We start from the raw sequence: 19,958 nt of genomic DNA, 5'->3' as shown, positions 1-19,958 counted from the left end.
CCAGGTCTTGAAGTCAGCAGATAGGGCAATACCCAACCAATGTGGAAGTGCAGATGGCTTAACTAAGCTGTAACCAAAGCACTGAATCTCAAACAAAGCTATCTCCAGTCTTACACTACATTTAATAATTTTTATATCTCTCCTTTTAAAAAAAAAATAAAATTAATTTATCCCTATTACCACATAAAGAAGTCTAAAGCAGTGCATCAAGATTTTTAAAATTCCTGTAAAATATCCCTATCTTTAAAATTTTATATATAGAACACCCTGAAGGAAGCCTTAAAGCCCCCTTATATAGACTGTTCTCCATCTAACCAGTAAAGGATTTCACACAAAACCTGTGCCTGACTCTATTTCCACTTATGTCATTCATTTCAGGTGGGATTCCACTAATTTCATGAAGTCTCATTTACATCACTGTATATGACAGCAGAATCACATTGAATGTAGCTTCTGTAGAGAATCCCCAGCTTCCTGAACAACCTCTGTGGAGGTGTGATTTTTGTTACATTTAAAGAAATGGCTAAATGAAATAATATTTTAGTTTAATGAACAATATCTTATCTTAATTAAAACACCTGGAGATCCTGAGGCTTGGAAGAATGAGTGGATCAGTAACAGCTTCTTACTCACACACTCTCTCTTCTTCCTGTGTTTTATACATATTAAGCAGACTTTTGAAAGATTGTACCTCTGACTTCTGCCTTACCATCTTGCAGATTTGATGGTCTTCACATAATTTACTCCAGTTTTGTATCAGCTTGGTATCAGAAGCAGGAAGTTACTGTTTCAGCAGATTAAAGTTTTGTTTTGGAAATTTTCTTGGTATATCAGAAGTACTATGAATAAGTAGAAACTCTTGTAACACTAGTCAGTTCCTATCTTTTTCATTGCATCTAGGGGCTAGCAGGAAAGAAGAAAATTTTATTTTTCCCTTTGAAAATTAGATCTCCTTTTGATTTCAGCACCTTAGGGATCCATTCCACATTTCTGATGTGTGACACTGCTTTGCAGCATGGTCTTCCACAATAACATAAAACCACCTGACTATAGGAACTGTGTCATCCTTGGGGTTAAAGTGAAAAATTAAACCAACAAAACTGTCAGCAAAATTCACTAGGTCCACCAAGAAATTCTTGGCAGCTCTTACCCAGAAGTATCTATTAGTAACTGTTACTCTTTGCCAGCAGCTAGACTTCTTAATTTCATTGACTAGATCAGACTTCAGGGCTTTTCAATTCTTCATTTTAGAGTCAAATGACATTCTGTCATAACTGTTCATATGTTGTACCCTTTGCATACTGTCTTCATCTCTTAAGTTGTAGAAGCATATCCTTTGAAACCATCACATCTTATTTTACCAGTTGCCACATGGATTTACCTCACTTGTTAGCTGCTAAAGTAATAAGAATGATAACAATAAGAGAGTGAATATAGCTTTCAGTCATTTTTTAGCAAACCCAATCTATTTCAGAAGTATTTCATTTTGGACATTATCTCCAGAGACATTTATTTAACAGCAGGATTTGCTTCAGGGCCTCAGCTGGGACCTTCATGCCCAACAGAAGGGGATATTATTGCATCGCAGCAGGTGCAGGCTGTAAGCTTAAAACATCTTATCTAGTGGCATTTAAAATTTGTTTGTTTCAGAGTTTTGACATTCACTTATTCTTTATTGGCCAGCCATGGTATTTCTACAAGTTCACCTTCTGGAGTTGATCTCTGTCTTTCAGGAATCAAATACTGTGTGTGGTATATGGAACTTGGCCTGCATAAAGGCACTCTTGTACCTGCTGGCAGTTAGGAAGATGACAGCAAACAACATTAATTATGATGGAGAAGGAAGAGGATTTAGAAGATAAATTTGGTCTCAGTTCACCTCCATTAACAGACATCTCTGAAAACATGGACAGAAAACAGACAAAACATCATCATGGAAAGAATAGCAGCCAGAAGTGAAACAAGGCTGGTCTGGTTATTGTGCCATTCCTCAAATGTCCTGCAGACTTTCCCTGAAGACCAAGAGGTATTTACCCAACCTCATGATGCCAGCTGTAAAATCAACCAAACTGCAGTTTCCTTTGTTCTTTTTTACTTTCAATTTCATGGTCCTGTCCAAATTTAGCCATCTTAATTAGCTTTACCTTGTAAGCTTGAATGTATTTCCTATTCAAGCACCTTTCTCTCCTTAATTTCTTTGCAATGTACAGATTTACACCAGGAAACTGTGTAGGGTAAAACAGGGCCAATACACTTAGGTGGAGAATTTTGCCTGGTATCATATTGTACAGTATAACATCCTGCAGTTTTTATTTCATGTGGGCCTTCACAATACAGTTTGAGTGTTTCTTTTAGACCAAGCAAGCCCCCACCATTCTTACCAATAAGCCCCGAGTAGGCGAGGAGGCAGTCAGCATAGTTCTCCTTCAGACAGCTACTAACAGAGCGTGACTCAGGTTGGCAGTTGGTGAAGAAATCTGCAAGGCGAGATCTGCAACATGAAGAAAAATGCCTATCTTTAAAAATCAAGCCTGCAGGCGTTCTTACCTTTTACACTCTTTTTATTCTGGGGCAAGGCTTAATGCTCTTTAACTTAAAACTATATTGGACACATTTCAGCTGAGAGTCTAAGATGCATCTCTTTCCAGAATCCATTTTGAAGTCAGAACAAAAATGTGTAAGAAAACAGCAAAAAGGGACAGAACAACATGGAAATGCCTGCCCTGCCCTTTACCAAAAGAAATGCTCTGCATTTTGATGCCAAAAAAAAAAAAAAAATAAGGACAAAGAGCGATTTTATTGTATGAGCAGTCATTTTGCCTGGGTCTGAACTCTGGAATCTGTTATTCTACAGATCCAGGACACAGTTTCTTCTGTTTTACTGATTACACAAAACTGTATGTTTGTGTTCATAGAGTCCTCTTACTGCATGACTTGAAGCAGGATCTGCCTTGGTACTACCCTGAGTTCCCAGGGAATGGGCTTGCCCCTGCTCTGCTCTGGCCTGCAGAATCAACTGGCTGAACTGGGGTAGTGGGCAGACCAGAGAGAGCATCGTCTCCACAGCCCCCTGCAGCTGTAGTACTGAGAATCTATCTGCTCCTGTAAAATGTGCATTTATCCAAAGTCTACAGTATTGAGCCCAGGGCTGAGAAGATGGGAATGTGTGCTCTGCATTGACTTCTGCTGCTGACTGGCCTTATTATCTTCACTTACTTCAGCTGCCCCATGTCCAAGAGAGGGAGAGCACTGCTTCCTTACAGAAAGTGAGTTAAGACTAGGAGTGAGGCTGTACTGCAATTAACAGATTGCCATTACTTCGGAAAAAAACAAACAAAGGACGAGCAGCCAGGAACTCTTTCGGCTATTTGCACTTAAAGGCCACATAATGCTCCCATTTGGGTCTGTAAAATTTAAGAGGCATCACTAAGATGGGGTCAAGGTCCCACATCCTACAACAAGTCTAGTGCCTTCACTTAGACTTGTAAACTTTGAGCAGGGACTTTTGTTCATTTACAAAGTGTCATTTAGATCTTTATCTCCTAAAAAAAGATTATTAACCTCCCTACTTCGGATCTTTTCTTGTGTGAAAAAGGGATGAAAATGTTTTTTTGCATATAACAACTCCCAGTGATGTTACAGGATCAGGTGCTTAATCTTTTCAAAGCCTTCTCAAGCTCACAGTAGTATAATCTATGCATTTTCAGCACTGCCCTAGCATTATGTAGCTTCTGCAATATAAATGCTCTTTTTTAGTTTTGCAAGGAAAACACAAAAGTAAGCAGAAACAAGTGATTTGCAAGTGATTTACTTTATTTGTTTACATGCTCCAGAGACTATTTATCTTTGTTTGCTTTATTGTTTTACTTATCTCAGAATAGGATTGGATGTACACCACTAATTGGCCTGAAACTAGTGATGGGCAAACTTCAAAGGTTCATAGGCTTAGTTTAAGAAAGCATCCTATAAATAGATTGTATGCAATCTGTACCTGAATTTATCTGAGCTATTCTCATGACCTCCTTTTAGTTCCATCCCTCACTAACTGTACTGACACCAGCAAATCCACAGTCACCTTCAAACCACAGTCAACAGCAAGGCTTTCACTCCTTCCCTTCCCAAATTTAACCATCTAATTGTGAGATGGGCATCTGTACCCTGTTGCCAGTAACAGCTTTAAATAGTCAAGCTTTCTCCTGATTCTTTAAAACATATATATGTCTACATAAATTTCTAAATTTCCATAAACACTCTACTCTGCTCGTGAATATATACAGTACCTACCAGGGATAGGCTGAGAAGAAAGAGATTCCAAGATATGGGAAGAAATAGACAGCAGCACCATGAAGATAATCTGGACAAGGAAACCCTAAGCTACTGCAGTAACTCCTCTCCCTGTCAATAATTAAGATAGTGGCTCGGACTCAGCCTTCTGAGCAATTTGGAAAAAAAGAGAGTTGACAGCTTGCAGAGTTTTTACTAATTCTACTAATACATGGATGAAGTCTGTTTTAGAACAGAAGATATTACAACTATCTAGTATGAAAAACCTTTGCCATGGTAGAAAGACCAAGCCTGCTCTATGTGCAATATTTTTGCATTTATTAAACAAAGTAGCTCCTCAGATTTAAATTTCATTATGTGGCCAACAATAAATCTTTTTGGAGATGCAATTATGTGATCAGGATCTTGATAATCCTGAAAGCATTTCTTGCAATCATTTCATCATTCTTAAATGTCCAGTTCTCCCATAGATTATTAGGTGCATTGGTCCAGAGATCATTTAATACATTCCTCTTCTCTAAACGTTTTTAAGGACTGATAACTATGCAATAACACCAGTCGTTTACTACCCAGCCTGCTTAAGGAATGTGTTTGGTGTAAACCCTAAAGGAGAACTAAAAATTGCTCTGCTCGTCCCTTTTGCATACTGCTTGATTTCTATGTTAATTTCTGAAGAACTTTTGTGATCATAAAAGGTAATGATCTGACAATGTTGCACATTTAAGTTTTCAGAAGCCAAATATAGCTCAGATAGCCCTGGTCCGAGCATTATCGGACATCATCATACACCTCCTCCCTAGTGAGTCATCCAGACTTTGCACTACAAAGTTCTCACTCTCTCCTGAGCTGTTACCTACATCTGATATTTATGTGGATTCATTTCCAGTGGAGATAAAATCAAGACCAACAAATAAAAACAGGGACAGGCCTCCATCTGGCATAAAATAACTCCATTATTTTCATCACAGATCTTCTGATTAACACTCACTGATAATCTGGCCCCAAATATTTCCAGTAGACTGGCACTGATGAAAGTGTGCTCATCAGCAATACCAAAAAAGTGATAACTGCTATTTATCTAGAGAGAGACAAATTAGCCTAATTAGGGGCCACAGCACCATTTATCCTGAAGTATTGCACACAATACTAAGAACTGCTTACGTAAGAGTGACAATCCTTTTAGAGATGCTGAAAACAAGCAATCAGATGATCTTGGCCCTATAAAAATCATGCATACTGTGCTAACCTAGTGTTCCTCCAGCAGGAAGCAGCTTGTAGGTGGAAGCTTGTGGCTAAGTGCCTAATCCAAGACTGAGCAGTTTGCTAACCTAGAGTACAAAGAGAGCTTGCAGTGTGTGTCTTCAAGTGTGCACAATTTCACGTTTTCTGGATAGAGAGATAGGCAGTTTTATATTGTACATAACATGTAGCAGGGCCCGATTTTAAAGGAATTATTTATTTTTCTGTTGAAGAATCACAAATCCTATTTGTGCACAGCACCATTAATGACTTTTTTCCTTTCCCTTGCATAAAAAATAAAGAGAACCACCCAGAAATCTTCTTCCTAGGAAGAAAATTTAAAAAAAAAGCCAAAACCCACAAACAAAAAATCCCAACCAACTGAAAAACAACAACAAAAAAACCTAACACAACAACAACAAAAACTTCTCATTGTATGGCAAAAAAAAAATCCACAAATTAAATGAGTCCTAACTTAGCCCTGGAAAATCTCTTCAAAGTAAATTGCAGATCTTCTGGAAAGCTTACTTTAAATGTTTTGTATACCGTTAACAAAAAAAAAAAAAATAAGAATAATCCTATTGTCAAATTCCAATAAAATCTGCTCAAACAACAGTCTTTTTGAGAAAAGAAAAGAAAAAAAATCCCAAACCTGCTATTCTCTAATGCTTTGCATTAGCACCAGTAAAATCATTTGTAACAGTTAAAAATACAAAGAAAACGAAGTTAATTTGTTTTCCTTTTGATAGTGGTTCTTTAAAATACTCGGCAGGATAAATCAAAACTTCCAAATTTTGCCTACAAATAAGCTTTGTTAACAGCACTATTGTGTTTAATCTGCATATAATATTTGAGGCAATTTAATTTTATATTGGCACAGCCCATTGTGTAGGCAACATTGATTAGGTTTTCCACTGTTTTTTATTCTCAAGGTTTTGTAAAAGTTCTTTGATGCTCTGAAGTTATCTTTGATATTTATCAGTTCTCCATCTTTAAAGCTGGTCAACTCATCTTCATTACTGGTGCAATATTTAAAAGCACGACATAAATGATGAAGCTGCAGAAAATTTCTAAAACAGCATTGTTATTTTGGATCTGGTGTAAATGATGGCCTATGAGAAAGGATTCTACAAGCCAGATGTATGAGTACGCCCAAAGATGTACCCCAGTTCTAGGCTGGAAGGTATTGATTTCTTTTACTCTCTCTGGCTGTATGCATCTTCAGTTGCTGGTACACAGAGGCTGAGCCTTGAAAGAGAGAAATCTCCACTCTTAGCCTTGCCTTTGCTTTGGTGATCTCCAGACCAAGCCAGAGGCTGAACCTGGATCTCCAGGCAGTGCACACACGTGTGCTGTGATGTCCAGGTGAGTGGTTACAAGTGGGTGCTGTTGGTGAGCACAGGGAGCAACGGCTGCTGGCCTCGGCACTCACCTCCGTGGCATCGGGTGAAGCCTGGACGTGCTTGCTGCCACCTCTGTTTACATTGCTGCTTGGGTTCAGGGACCTATTTCTGGTCGACAGCAGTAACATAAAGAGTATGTAAATGCCAAAGCTGAGCGACTGGTGTGCCTACACTAATTAGTCAAAGCTGCTCTGGCGTCTAGACACCATTTGGCAGACACAGTATAGGCACGTAAGGGAAGCGCTGCATCAATATTCAAAACAGAAGAGAAGTATAAATCTGACACTGAAAAAATGCAGACTAAGTCAATGAATATGTGTCACAGTGATAAATGACACCATTATAGAAAAAAAAAAAACAACAAGCCAAAGTACTTGTTCTTCTCTTCTGGGGGTCAAATGCAGTATCCTCCTTTGTAGCTACAAATAGCTTCTGTATAGTTTGGGTGGTGCTATTTCTGCTGGGATGCAATAGCAGCAAAAGGGGTTGGTATGTAGCCAAACTAATGGCTTTGTTGTTGGAGGAGTTTCTAATTTTCTTTTTGTTTCATAAACACACAGTGAGTGAGCAGCAAGAAAAGGAGGCAACATCTACATGAGGAACTTTATCAACCAGGGAGCTGGAAAAACCTCAGAGCAGCTCCATCACAAGCGAGATGACCCTCCCAGCACCTAGTAATATAGCTTTGACCCATTTTTTTTTCATTATAAGACAGTAGAGCTATGTAATACTAATATATGTCCTTAGTTATTTACACATACTATTGAGCACCTGTGAGCAACTATAAATTTTGACAGTTTTTTTAAATAGTCATTTTTACCTATGTTTATTAAATAGCAACTCTGTTATTTCCTCATTTTTTTAGCAAAAAAGGTTAGTTTTCCTTTGCTACCCTCCTTCTCAAACAATGACAGCGTTCAGGACTTGAGGGCACTAGTGTCTCTGCTCTTCCCTGGGGCTTCCCCCACACAGCCTATGGCCCAGGATCCCATTCTACCCAATTCAGGCCCCAGTGTTGCTGTAGGACCTCAGTCGACAGCCACCCAAAGCCCTGCCCTGCCCTGCCTAGCCAGGGTCCCCACTGAGCCAGGTTGATCCATGGGCTGATGTCCCAGCCTGTCCCCAGGCAGGTGCCCAAGTCCTGGGTCTGGCCCCGGCTGCCCCACTCCCTGTCTAGGCTGGTGGGATGAGCTCTGCATGCAAGGTCCTGCCCTGCCTGTCCTAGGGGGATCTCAATGAACCCCAGGCAGCCCTGAGCCCACACTGCACCCTGACATGCAGCTCCACATTTGTACCTTTTGGCAAGTGGGAAGGAAGGGTAAAAAAGTAAAGATCTGATGGCAGATCATTTGGCTCCCAAGACCTGAATATTCAAAGTAGTTTCTCTAATGTAAGCAGATCCAAATCTTTTGCAACACTAGCAGAAATCATTACAAGATCTTGGAGACCAAATACCAGCCACTAACTGAAAGAAGCTATTTTTTTATCTGGTCTTGCTTCTGTTTTGTTATTTTAAATAACTGGCAGCCTAAGCCCACACAAATATTTGATTCTGGATTCAATTTATCTCTAAAAATTATGACTTTCATTTGTAAGTATAATATAGACAATTCCCAATTACATACAGGCATTCTACATGGACTGTGGAATAACTGGATACAGAAACAGCCAGAGACCACACAAGATTCATTCACACGCCTCTTAACATCACAATTTCTTGCTCAGAGGATCAGGCACAGACACGACAATGCACCAAAGCTGAGCACTCACACTCGACCCAAACTGGCCAGCTGTCTGTACCATGTTCCCCACCATATCTGCTAGCACTTTTGTTATCCAGGATTTTGTTTACCACTGGCTTTAGAGACAACTAGTACCCAGAAAACAGGGAGCTATTAGAAAAGCAGTCATCCCAAATGAAAAATACTTCCATCTATGCATATCTATATTTTAAAATTAACTGTACAAACATTCATTCTATTTTCATACTAACAAATGTCTTTTTTTCTAACAAGTGCTCTACATAAACATACCACACACCCATGTTCTATTACTGTAGTCTATACAAAGCAAAATAAAGTCAGTTATATACCATTTTTTCTTAATAGTATCCTTTCCCTTTGCTCATGTCATCTGCTAGAGACCTGTTAGGTCTTTCTAAACAATGTCTACTTCAAAAAAATCAAAAGAACTGAATAAAACACTAATCTCATTGTTTATCAATGCTGCTTAAATCGTCTAAGTAACTCAAGATCATCCTTGAGAATAATTTCAATTTAATATATTGAGTCTCCCTTGGGTTTAAAGAAAACTACTATGCTCAAATCTGATTCTAAAGAAGTATGATTTGTTTGCAGTTGGGTAATATAAATATTTTTATACTACTGGTCTTTAGTGCAATAAAACCAATTATGAAAAATACAGTGCAAATCCTGAGCACAAGGTAATGAAATAAAAAATTAGAACAGTGATTCTCAGATGCAGTGACACAAAACAGAATTTTCTCTTTCTGTTGCAAAAAAAGAAATTACCTCACATCATTTTTGAGAGGCCTGTTTGTATGAACATCTGGAAAGCATTCCACAGGAAATCAAACCTATATTAAATACGTTTTGCGGGGCTCTGTTTCCTTGCATTGACTTTAAGCATGCATAATGTGTTTTTGCCTTCTCAGCTGCAAAGAAAACACTTCTCTGAGAATCTTCTTCAACGTGATAGGCTGAATTGCCAGTCTGTGATTTCCATCAGAGGATGCTGGTAAGGTTTCTATTTAGTCTATCTGTCTCTGTACCAAAGCTCTCCAATAACATAAACAAATCCACTAGCTGCTTTCCAAGTACCTTGAATTTAAATATTTTCATTTTATTTCATTTCCTTTATGCTGTTTAATTTGAAGCTTCTAAATATAAATGACTGTCATGTTTAAAGATGTCCAAGCCTTAGAGTGTCTCTTGATAGCATGCTACTCAGGAAAGAACTTCTGCATTACAGAGAGAGTTGTTCTCACTTCATTAGCTGAGCAGACAGGAGTGTCTTTGAATTACAGGCTGGAAACCTAAGAGAATCATTGTTCCTCTCAAAAAAGCAACCCAAAGAAATTAGTGCCACTGCAAGTCCTTGAGTGTGCCACTGGATGCTTAGGTGTTTATTAACAACTATGTCACGAGTGCACACTGAAAGGATGTCGTTCGAAGTACCTGAGAAAGATGTGCAGGACAAAAATATTCTCTGTAACCACTTGAATGAACTGTAATAGAATACTGCTGGCTCAGGCATGAAACTGATGGGGAGTTTGGAGACAGAAAATAAGAAGTTCAATACAAGATCCCCCTCTACAAGGAAAAGTTTCTGCTGGGAGATGCACTGGATCATCAGGTTTCCTAAGGCTATGTAAGGATTTTTTTTTCATACAAAAATCCCTCAGTGGCACTGTGCTATGCGTGGTGGCATTCCTAAAGGAAACAGCTCCATCTTCCCTTTCAGAGACCTGGCTGATGGAAAGAAAAGGTGCCCAGTGTGTCCTTGCACTCAACCGTGCGGGGTCTTTCAGCAGAAAACCTTTAGCTGAAACTCATCCTGAAGCTCGTCTAAAAACTGTTTTGACTTCAGGAGTAGCACAAACAACCATAAAATCAGAACTACAACAGTAAGAAGCAGATTAGAGTCTCTTTTATACAAAACTTTTTTTTTTTTCCCCCATGCACAAAACAAGAGTCAAACAGCAAGTGGAAAAGTTCTGGCACTAGCAAGTCAAATAGAGCATTGATCTTATTCAATATGTTTTACTTGCTTTTAGAATCTCTATGGATATATAATACTAGTACAAAAAGCACAGAGTTGTAGTATAAGACTAGGAAACAAACTGTTTTTACCAGTTAAAGATGACGGGGCTGTCTTAAGAGTTTTTTTTTTTTTTTTTTTTTCTTCCGAGCATGGCCACTGAGGCTGGGAGCTGACAGCCTGGGCTACATCCAGATGTTTACAGAAGCTGCTCTGAAAGATATTCTCCATTCTGAAGAATATTTTGCAATGCTACATGATGGCCAGTTACTCAGATGTATCTCCAACATTTCACAATGCCTAATTAGAAAAGGGACCATCATAACTGAGAGGAAAATAGCTGTAATTTATGCTTGAATTGCAACAAAAGAAAGTGTACTGAACATTGAAACAATAAAGCCAAGCTTTAATTTAACAGAGGTCTTAGTCCTATGTGCTTTACAATAGGAAAGCTTGCTGTAATGGTTTATAGAATGCATTAGAACAAATATAGTGTAAGCACAATTGTAAGGTCATCTATTAATAACCTTAGGCAAGGGTCACAGTCAGCTTGCACAGAAAATCTATATTCAGCAGTAAACACACACCAGAAAACTTTTTCTGTGTCACTTTTTTTTTTTTCTCTGTGACTTGCATAGGAAACCACCACCACCTCTGCCCAGATCTCTTTACAGATACTGGTACAGTTATATATGGCTTCCACTTAACATTACTCCATCAGCAACATGGTAGTGCTTAAAACATAATGAAAGCAATGCAATTTCTATTCAGTAAACATTAAAATGCTAAAATTTGAAAATATGCATGTGGCTGTCACTTGCTCTGTTGAGAAACAAAGTTTTATTTTTAGTTCCAGTGCTTACATTTTCTTGCAGCTATTTTAATAGATGAACTGCCACCAGAAATATCCTTTCACTGGGGCCTGATGTAGAATGATATAAATAACCTTTACAAAGTCCAGCATAATGGAATGGTAAAATCAGTTGACATTCTTTTAATTAGCACTGCCTGAAGATTTACCTACACAGAACAGGAATAGCCAAATTCATGCCTGGAATAAATCCACTGAAGTCACTGATGTCAGAGGAAGCACACTGGGAATGGACTTGATATAACAGCTCTGTTATTCACATTAAACACACAGCAGCTTCTTGCCTGTAGCATATACATGGTTTAATGTAAATGAGAAACATTTTGATTTATTAAAGAAAATGCTATTTTGTCATATATACATCCTTTCTTCGCCCCAGAAACAGCAAGTTGACCAAATGTGACTGGGTGTATATTAAAAGGGATCAAAATCTTCACTTCACCAGATTTAACAGATTAGTGGGTGGAAACTACTCATGCAAACTGGTGGATGCTAAATGCCTGCTCTCTACAAAAAAATCTTTAAACCAACAATTCAACAAATCAGCGGTAGCAGTACTCTAACTGGAGCCCCATCCAGCAAAGCAATTAAGTGTTTGCTTATCCGTAAGAACATGTGTCACTCCAAATTTAGATCTCTATTAAAGTTTAATGACAAATTTAACTTTCCTGGATTTCACTATTTTTGACTAAGCATTGGTGAAACTCCTTTATTAACATATGTAGCTAATCTTTCCTCCATGATAAATTAAGAAACCAAAATGGGTCACATCTGCCCTGCTGTAACCCCTTTCCTGGCTCATCTTTCTAAGCTGTAGCGTTCTTATCTCCTATATTTTACAGGCAGTTTTCTCACTTAGAATAACAACACAAGTCTTTTCAGACAAAATGACACACAGAGATGAAGGACTACTTTTGGGTGATACAAATGTTCCCGAGTTCTAAGAGCTAAAGTTTACTGGTGGCTCCAAGTACTTCAGTCCACTAAATCCTTTTGGATAAAAAAGGACTGACACAGAAGGCAGCATATCTAAATTTGACCTATAAAACTCTAATCATTTGCATGCAAGGTTATTTTGTGATTGCTCTAGGTTAGCACACATATTTCATTCCCTCTTTCATTTTTTCAACCCTCTAGACAAAAAAATAATGAATATTCAGTGCCATGGATTGTTCTTAAACTTAAAAGTGACCAGAAAGGACTAGCAGGACCTCAGCCACATCGAGGATACTGCCAAAGCTACATCATGCAAAAACAGAAGTCATCTGAATCAAACAGTTCTGACCATGTTGAGGCATAACTTGTTTTACAGATAATGGGCCTAAACTCATTATGCTCCCTTTTCATAACGACTGGGGTTCAGGAATCAGCAGACATTCTAGCTGACTGTAGGGATGATACTTAGAGAGTTTCAAGCTTGCCCAACAAGGGACCTCAGCATAAAGATACTGTCTAGTTACTGCTTCTTGGAGCATAAACCCCCTGAGCATGAGGATCTCTTCGTTGTTAAAGCACAAAGCAATGTGAAAGTTGGGTGCAGGAATAAAGCTGAGCCATTTTTCTAATTACTATGTCCTTGAGTCTTCGCTTCTTTTGAAGGAATGTCAATCATCCAGAAAGCTTTTAATCTGCAAGACCCTCTTAAGCAGAACAGAGAGAGTATAAATGAGGACTGGCCAAGCAGATCCTGGCACTGTAAAATGAGATCCAGCTAGACTTTAAGAGGGACAAAGCAGTCTTGTTTTGCTGGGTGTTTGGATTTTTGGATTCCAGAGGGATTTATGAATATATTTTAAGTAGGAACTTCTTGATTCATTTGGAGTTTTGTTCAGAGGGAAGAAATTTTAAATTACCTTTGTTTGTTTGGGGTGGGAGTGGGGGAGGGGAGGGAGAGTAATACTTTGTCTATTTTACACTGGTAAGAAAATACATCAATGTAATGAATCACGTAAAAGGACTAGAAGGGGAAAAAATAATACAGTATTGCAGCATTTTCTATCTTTACTTTGCCTTGACTTGAAAGGGTTTTTGCTTATTTTGCAGCGACTGCATTAATATTTTTTTCCAGGCTAGCAATTCCCCACACACATACTCCACTACACCATCATGTTGCCGCAGAGCACACCAGCTTCTGTTCCCCATCCCATTTTTTGAATTTTCTGATCTGTGGTCATTCTTCACTATTAATTCATTAAAATTAGTATCTAGGTACTAAAATAATTAATACCTATAGGTTTTTAACTCAAATAAATATAGTACCTCTAGCAATACATACATATATGCATACAGTTGTGTATATAGATATAAAAATCATTCTTCTTCAAATTCAGGCTGTGCTTATAGTTGTGAGGTGAGCTCCTGGCCATGCTGCAGTATATGGGCTGAAAGGTAGCCAAACATTTTTTCCTATCCTACTTGATATTTTGCAGACAAAGGAGCCTTTCTGACATCACAGAGAGAGAGAGAGCAGGGAGGATGTGCAGGTAGCCTGAGCCTGGACTAACCCTAATACACTGCAGACATCTAGTGCAGGGTGAGCCAGGCAGCACACAAGGTTCTTTGTCCACTCCCTGACTCAGCCTCCAAACATACAATATAGGCATAGCCTGCACGGCTCTGGAAATCAAGTGTCCCTGTTTTAATGTCCTTAACAGCACTACAAAAACTATGTTGTTTTGCATACCCACAGCAAAACAATCATCTCAAGGAGCTGCCAGACAGCTTTGAGTGCCAAATAATAAATAAATACCCCAGAGTGTCGCAAATCCAGCTCTGTTACACAGAACTGTAGAATGCTGCTGTGTCCTTCATGAAAATATCCACCAAGTGTCCTTCTCACACGTAAAGCTAGAGCCCATCCGAGATTGCGCAGGCAGGTTTAGTAGCTGGCCAACTGAATTGTAACCAATATAAGCTCCAAAAGGGAGGTAGCACCTGTGTTTTCCCCTCTCATTTTCTGATTACAGAAGGCCACTGGACCATGGCATGAGATCGAGGGAGGAAGAGAACAGCACGCAGAGGAGCAGGTGAGGAGGGGCTGTAATTGGCCATAATGGAGAGAATTCAAATGCATTGGAGAGGCAGTGAAAGTCACTAATGACTGAGAGATCTGGAAAGAGGACATCAAAGGAAACTAAGCAAATGGAAGAGGCATGAGAAAGAAAGCAAGGGAAAAAGTGAGAAAAATGAGAGATTAGTCTAAGGAATAGAAAATTTAAGGAAAAGGGCATATTTCTTCTTCCCCTCTTCCCTCTCCTCCCATACAACCCTTTTGCGTGCTCCTCCCCGCTACCTGTTGTTAATGCTGTAGCTGAAGAAGGCCCCCTCCTAATACAAGGTGCTGGGCTCCACCTCTGCTATAGCAGGACAAAAAATGCTGACTGAACATTTCTAACAGCTCATCACAGACTCGCCTACAGTGCTTAACCACTCTCTCTTCTAGCCAGTCTTATCCCTGAGGGTGCACAGTTTGAAGTCAGGAATGGTTCATGTTGCAGGAACAGCCCAGAAGTCCTATGCAAAGAAACCACTTTTACAGACAGGTACTGGTATAAAGCACTTGTGGTTTTGCACATGCCTTTAGCATGGTAAATCACCATTAGAAATATTCAACAGACTATAAAGAAGGAATATTAATTTCTTGGCAAGTTTCTTATGTTTTCAGGAAATGCAGGAAGCATCTAAGTTTTTGTTCTAACTTTCACTGTGGATGAACTCTTTTAAACACTGTTGAAAATGTTTCCACATCTTCACACTGTGTTCTCATACCTGTAGAAGCAGATGTCTTCCATACAGAACTGAACAGGTGATTGCAACAAAACTGGTCAACAGAATTAACGTTGGTTAAGAGGTAAGAACACACCAATGAAAGCACATTTATAAAGATTTAACTCTCTGAATATACAGTGACAAAAATATCTTTACTATATTTTCAGGGAGACAACCCACTTACTAAAACCTAATAAGACATTTCATTAGAATCATTCAGAAATCCCACAAGTAAAAGTTATTTAAATATATTATGCAGCCTTTTTGTTTGTTTGTTTGGTTTTTTTTGTTTGTTTGTTTTCAGTATCAAGTAGCTGTAGCCAGCAACATGCACTTTTTACAGGACAAAAGGTGGAACATGAAGAACAGTACTTATTTTAGTCCCACAAAAAAAGTCTAAACTGCTGTCTTTTGAAATTAGTCAAGAACCACCTCCTGGCTATTTCATCTTAAAAATGAAGCTCAATGAGTTGACCAAATATTTTGAATACAGTAATTGTGGAGGATGAGAAACGTGCTGTTACTAGATTCTTATATTTACAAAAAATGTCTCATTTTATGCTATTCTTTAGATCTTTGCAGCACATGACTGGATTTATGCTGTTCTTTTAATAAATAATGTGTCTGTATCATTATCATTCTGGTCAGCGTCTTCTGAACATATCCAGGAGACAGAGGAAGTATGCAAATTCAAAACACAGGTTATTGAAAAGACCAAACTAATGATTCACACTTTCATTACTCAAAGAAAATAGTATTTTACATACTGTCAAACGTGATAGTGGCAAAAATGATGCACATTGTTCTGTGTTTACAGCAGAATGATCTTTTTAAAACATTTCTGTCAACTTTCTGAAGTTTAATTTGTAGCTGAAGTGATTAGAACAGGAGGTTCCTCAGAGTCTTGAGCTATTCCAGGACAACATCATTGGTGAAAGTTCTTGACAACCTATTGACTTTCCTTAGAAGCTTTGTTTATATTCAGGATAAAAAAGAGCTCTAATGGCTTCTTTTTATTCTTTGGGGTTTTTTTGGGTTTTTTTTTTTTTTGCTTTTCCTTTCAGTGAGCATTGACAGGCATGCCTGAGAGATTCCAATGGGTTTCAAAGCTGGGTATGGACTGGGATACACGTAGAGGCAGCAGAAAATTGATAATAAAAGTGAACTATTTGGTATTCTGGTGAAGCTGAAAAATTAGGACTGTTTACATAAGTCAGAACTTATTTGCATTTCCTGACATTTCTGGTCTCTTTTTCCCTCAATCGAGAGTTTATGTTATATAACAGAGAGATTAATGAATAAAAAAACAAAACAAAACAGTGTCCTGCCATCTCAGTGGTACCTGCAGTTGGGCCAAATCACTTCCCTGCTCTTAACTCTGTTTCAAAAACAAGATTCAGTGATATATGAATCCAGGACAAAGCTTTTAAAGAGCAGCCAAAACTGAACGTTTCAATACTTGTTTGCACAGGCCCAGTTGATATTTTACATAGAGTATAGGCAGATTCAAATTTTGCATTTCTGAGTAAGGAGCATTCATGAACCATTTGCATGTGTACTTTCAGAAATCCTTTAGAACTGTCCCCCCTGTCTTAACTAGCATTATGAAGAAGCTTTAATAGAGGTAACAGGCATGCAAATAATAGTTTCTAAATCACTCAGTTTCACACTAGGCAGAACATACTCTCAATTTTTTTCTCCCATTTAGATACTCTTTCTGATTCTAAAATGAAACAGAAATTATCAGAGCTAGAATTATTTGCTTACTGACTACCGCTTTTAATTATTCTAAACGTATCTGGAATTACTACTCAGACTGATATTTATCAGTACAAATATTTCACTAGCAGGGAGGAGATCTCCTCCCCTTCCTTTCCTCCCCTGCCCAAGTCCCTGTTTTCCTGCAGGACAAAGGGAACAAATCACATCAACTCCCTCTAAGTGCACAACAAGTCATAGAAACAAAATGTCTTTCACTGTATTATGGATAGGCTGGAATAGTTCTGCTGCTGATTCCTCCTCTCCTTGACAGCAGAGAGGGAAGGTATTAAATACAGTAGCAGTTTAGACAGCCCAGGAGGTATTAACACCTACGTGAGATGACTCTCAACAACGTTTCAAGCTTGGTTTACCTCCAGGCGTAGGACTTAAATGCTGCACTCACTGACTCTGCCCCAGACCCTGCAGGCATTTGCCCTGCAGTTCCCTTGTACCAGTGCTGCCCCTCAGCCCCACAGCCAGGTCTCGCTGAGCCTTGGAAGAGTCCAAACTTTTTAACTTTGGCATTTTAAAGCAACAGAAGACACTGAAGAACCTGTAAAGATATTCATTTTTACCCCATTGCTGGCTGTAGCATAGGGCAACAGAAGCAAAGATTTCACCAAGCTTTCCCCTGCAGCGTTGCAATGAAGAAAGCATAACATCAAACTCGTGAAATCAAATTAAACAAAATGCCATTAAAACTTTAGCTGCTGAGACAACATCCGATCAAAGCAGGCCAAATAAAAACACAGTCATGAGAGAAGTAATGGCATTAATTTAACAAAGTAATTCCCAAACACTACAGCCTGGATAAAAGGAAGAAGTCTTCCTATAAAATCCTCTCTCCCATTTCATTGGCACTGTAACACTGGAAGTTTGCACAGTAAAGATACTGTAACTCTACTAATTAACAGGGCCTGAGTATAGGGGAGGCAATGCATAGAAGCTAAAGGAGTAATGGCACAACATGGAAATGGAAAACAGGAGGTTGTGAGGCTACGTGTATCCAGCTTCCACAGACAGCACTAGAATCAGCTATGAAGGTGCTGAATGCAATGCAACCCATGGACTGAGAACCCCGCTCTGATTTAAATCTGCTCTTATTTGGGTACAGCAGGAAACTGGCTCCAGGTTTCCTCTGGGCCATGCAGGGTAGGGCACTGCTCGACTCCTCACCTCTGAACAACATCGGCACGTCTCAGGTGCTAAAGCTAAACCTGTAGTATCAGCAGTGGAGATCTCATAAACAAACTTCAGAGTAAATATTTTACCAGGCACGTGTAAGTACTTATTAAGATTTATACCTTATCTCCAGTGTCCTTGACATTTTACAATAGTGTTTATTTCCTTGCTTGCTAATTCACAGAATTGGATAATCTACAAGGAATTTACACACTAGAAATGAGGAAGATTCTTGGGCATGACTTCATAAATATGATATTAGCACAACAACATTCTAATACCAAAATACACAATGCTAAGTAGGAATAAAGCATTTCCTAGGGGCAGAGTAGAGCCTGCGTGCCACTGAAAAATGTTGTGTAACAAGAGGAGGGAGCTCAGGGAAGGCGACAGGACCATTCGTCCTGCGAGGCAGCGCCCTGCGCCGGCTCTCCAGGCTGAGCGCACGGAGGGAAGAGGCTGGGAACCAGGTCAGTGAATCAATGACCCTCCAGTTCCATCAACCCAGCATTCTTGTCAGCAGAGGGGAGATAAAACAATTCCAAGGCTAAAACAGCTCTATAAAGAGAGTGGAATCTAGTCTACAAATGTAGACTCCTTTTCCTCTGAGAAAAAAAACATGAATAGTCTGTGTATTTTGACCATTTATAAACTCCACCATGTGGCCTGTATTCACAGTTATTAATGCTCATACATTAAGAATACAATGAAAATAAATCCCATTTTAATTAATAATTCTGTTTTCACTTGGTCACTAATAGGACATAAAAATCATCGTGAGACATAATTTCATAGAGACACCTAAAGAAAAGGTTTCCAACAAAAATCTCTAAAAACTCAACTAGGGGTTTAAAGACTCCATAGTGCAAGGGAGTAGCTGTGAACAGCTCTGGAGAAGGCACACACTGTAACCGGTTGCAGGCTTTTGTTATTCTGCTAAGGATGTCAGAGGTGTTTGCTTTTTTCCCTGACTCATCTTCTTCCCTAGTGGGTATTCTGACCCTTAGTCCTGGCAAATCCAGCAGTACCAAAAAGTTCTCTCTGGTACCTCATTAATCACTCCCTTGCCATGTGCTATCTTACCTGCAGATGTAATTCTTCTTGCAGGATTCTTGTAAATTCAGGCAGTTTGGTTTCTCCCTGTCCTCATATGAACACACAGGAACAATAGTCTGCCGTCTCCTTTCTGTACAGGCTACGTCTCGACAGGAGCAGAAGAGCATCCCGTAGCTGTGCTTTGGGGGAACTTTGTCAAAAAATAGCCGGAGGGCCTTATGACACTTCCGCTTGTTACAGATTTCATTAGACGTGCTGCTGGTGCAGGGGGTTATGTAAGCAGATCTGAACCTCTTGCAGGTATCATTTAGGTTACAAGCTTTTGCTGCATCCAAGCAATTGTTCCCCTTTGAAAGTACTGGCTCCACTAGAAAAAACAACACAACAGCAGTAAGAAATGCGTCACATTTATATTGTGGTTCCATGTTTGTGTTTATGTCACTGTTAATGAGATCCTGATTATATATTGGTTACACACAAAACTTTCAGTGCCAGAAACTGCAACTGGTCCCTATGTTTGTTAGGGTAATGGTTTAACGAGTGAACAAGAGCCCAGGCATGCGTTAGGATCAGAATGCTGGCAAATGGAGGACGACTGCAGCAGGCAGGCTGTA

General features: G+C 39.1%; 1 protein-coding gene across 1 annotated transcript in view; it reads right to left on the bottom strand.

The window, feature by feature from the left end:
- The window catches only part of GFRA1 (GDNF family receptor alpha 1), a gene marked incomplete at its 5' end in the record, with an annotated part of 52,218 nt that extends 32,507 nt beyond the window's left edge, over window positions 1-19,711 (bottom strand). The window contains 2 exons of the mRNA XM_008941004.1: window positions 2,382-2,491; window positions 19,372-19,711. Coding sequence (XP_008939252.1) covers window positions 2,382-2,491; window positions 19,372-19,711 — 450 coding nt within the window. The remainder of the gene's footprint in view (window positions 1-2,381; window positions 2,492-19,371) is intronic.
- Between the last annotated feature and the right edge of the window lie 247 nt (window positions 19,712-19,958).

Source organism: Merops nubicus, unplaced genomic scaffold (genome assembly GCF_000691845.1).
Source record: "Merops nubicus isolate BGI_N331 unplaced genomic scaffold, ASM69184v1 scaffold8920, whole genome shotgun sequence".
Taxonomy (NCBI): Eukaryota; Metazoa; Chordata; class Aves; order Coraciiformes; family Meropidae; genus Merops; species Merops nubicus.
The sequence above is the reverse complement of the archived record's forward strand: the minus strand, read 5'-3'. Positions and strand labels throughout refer to the sequence as shown.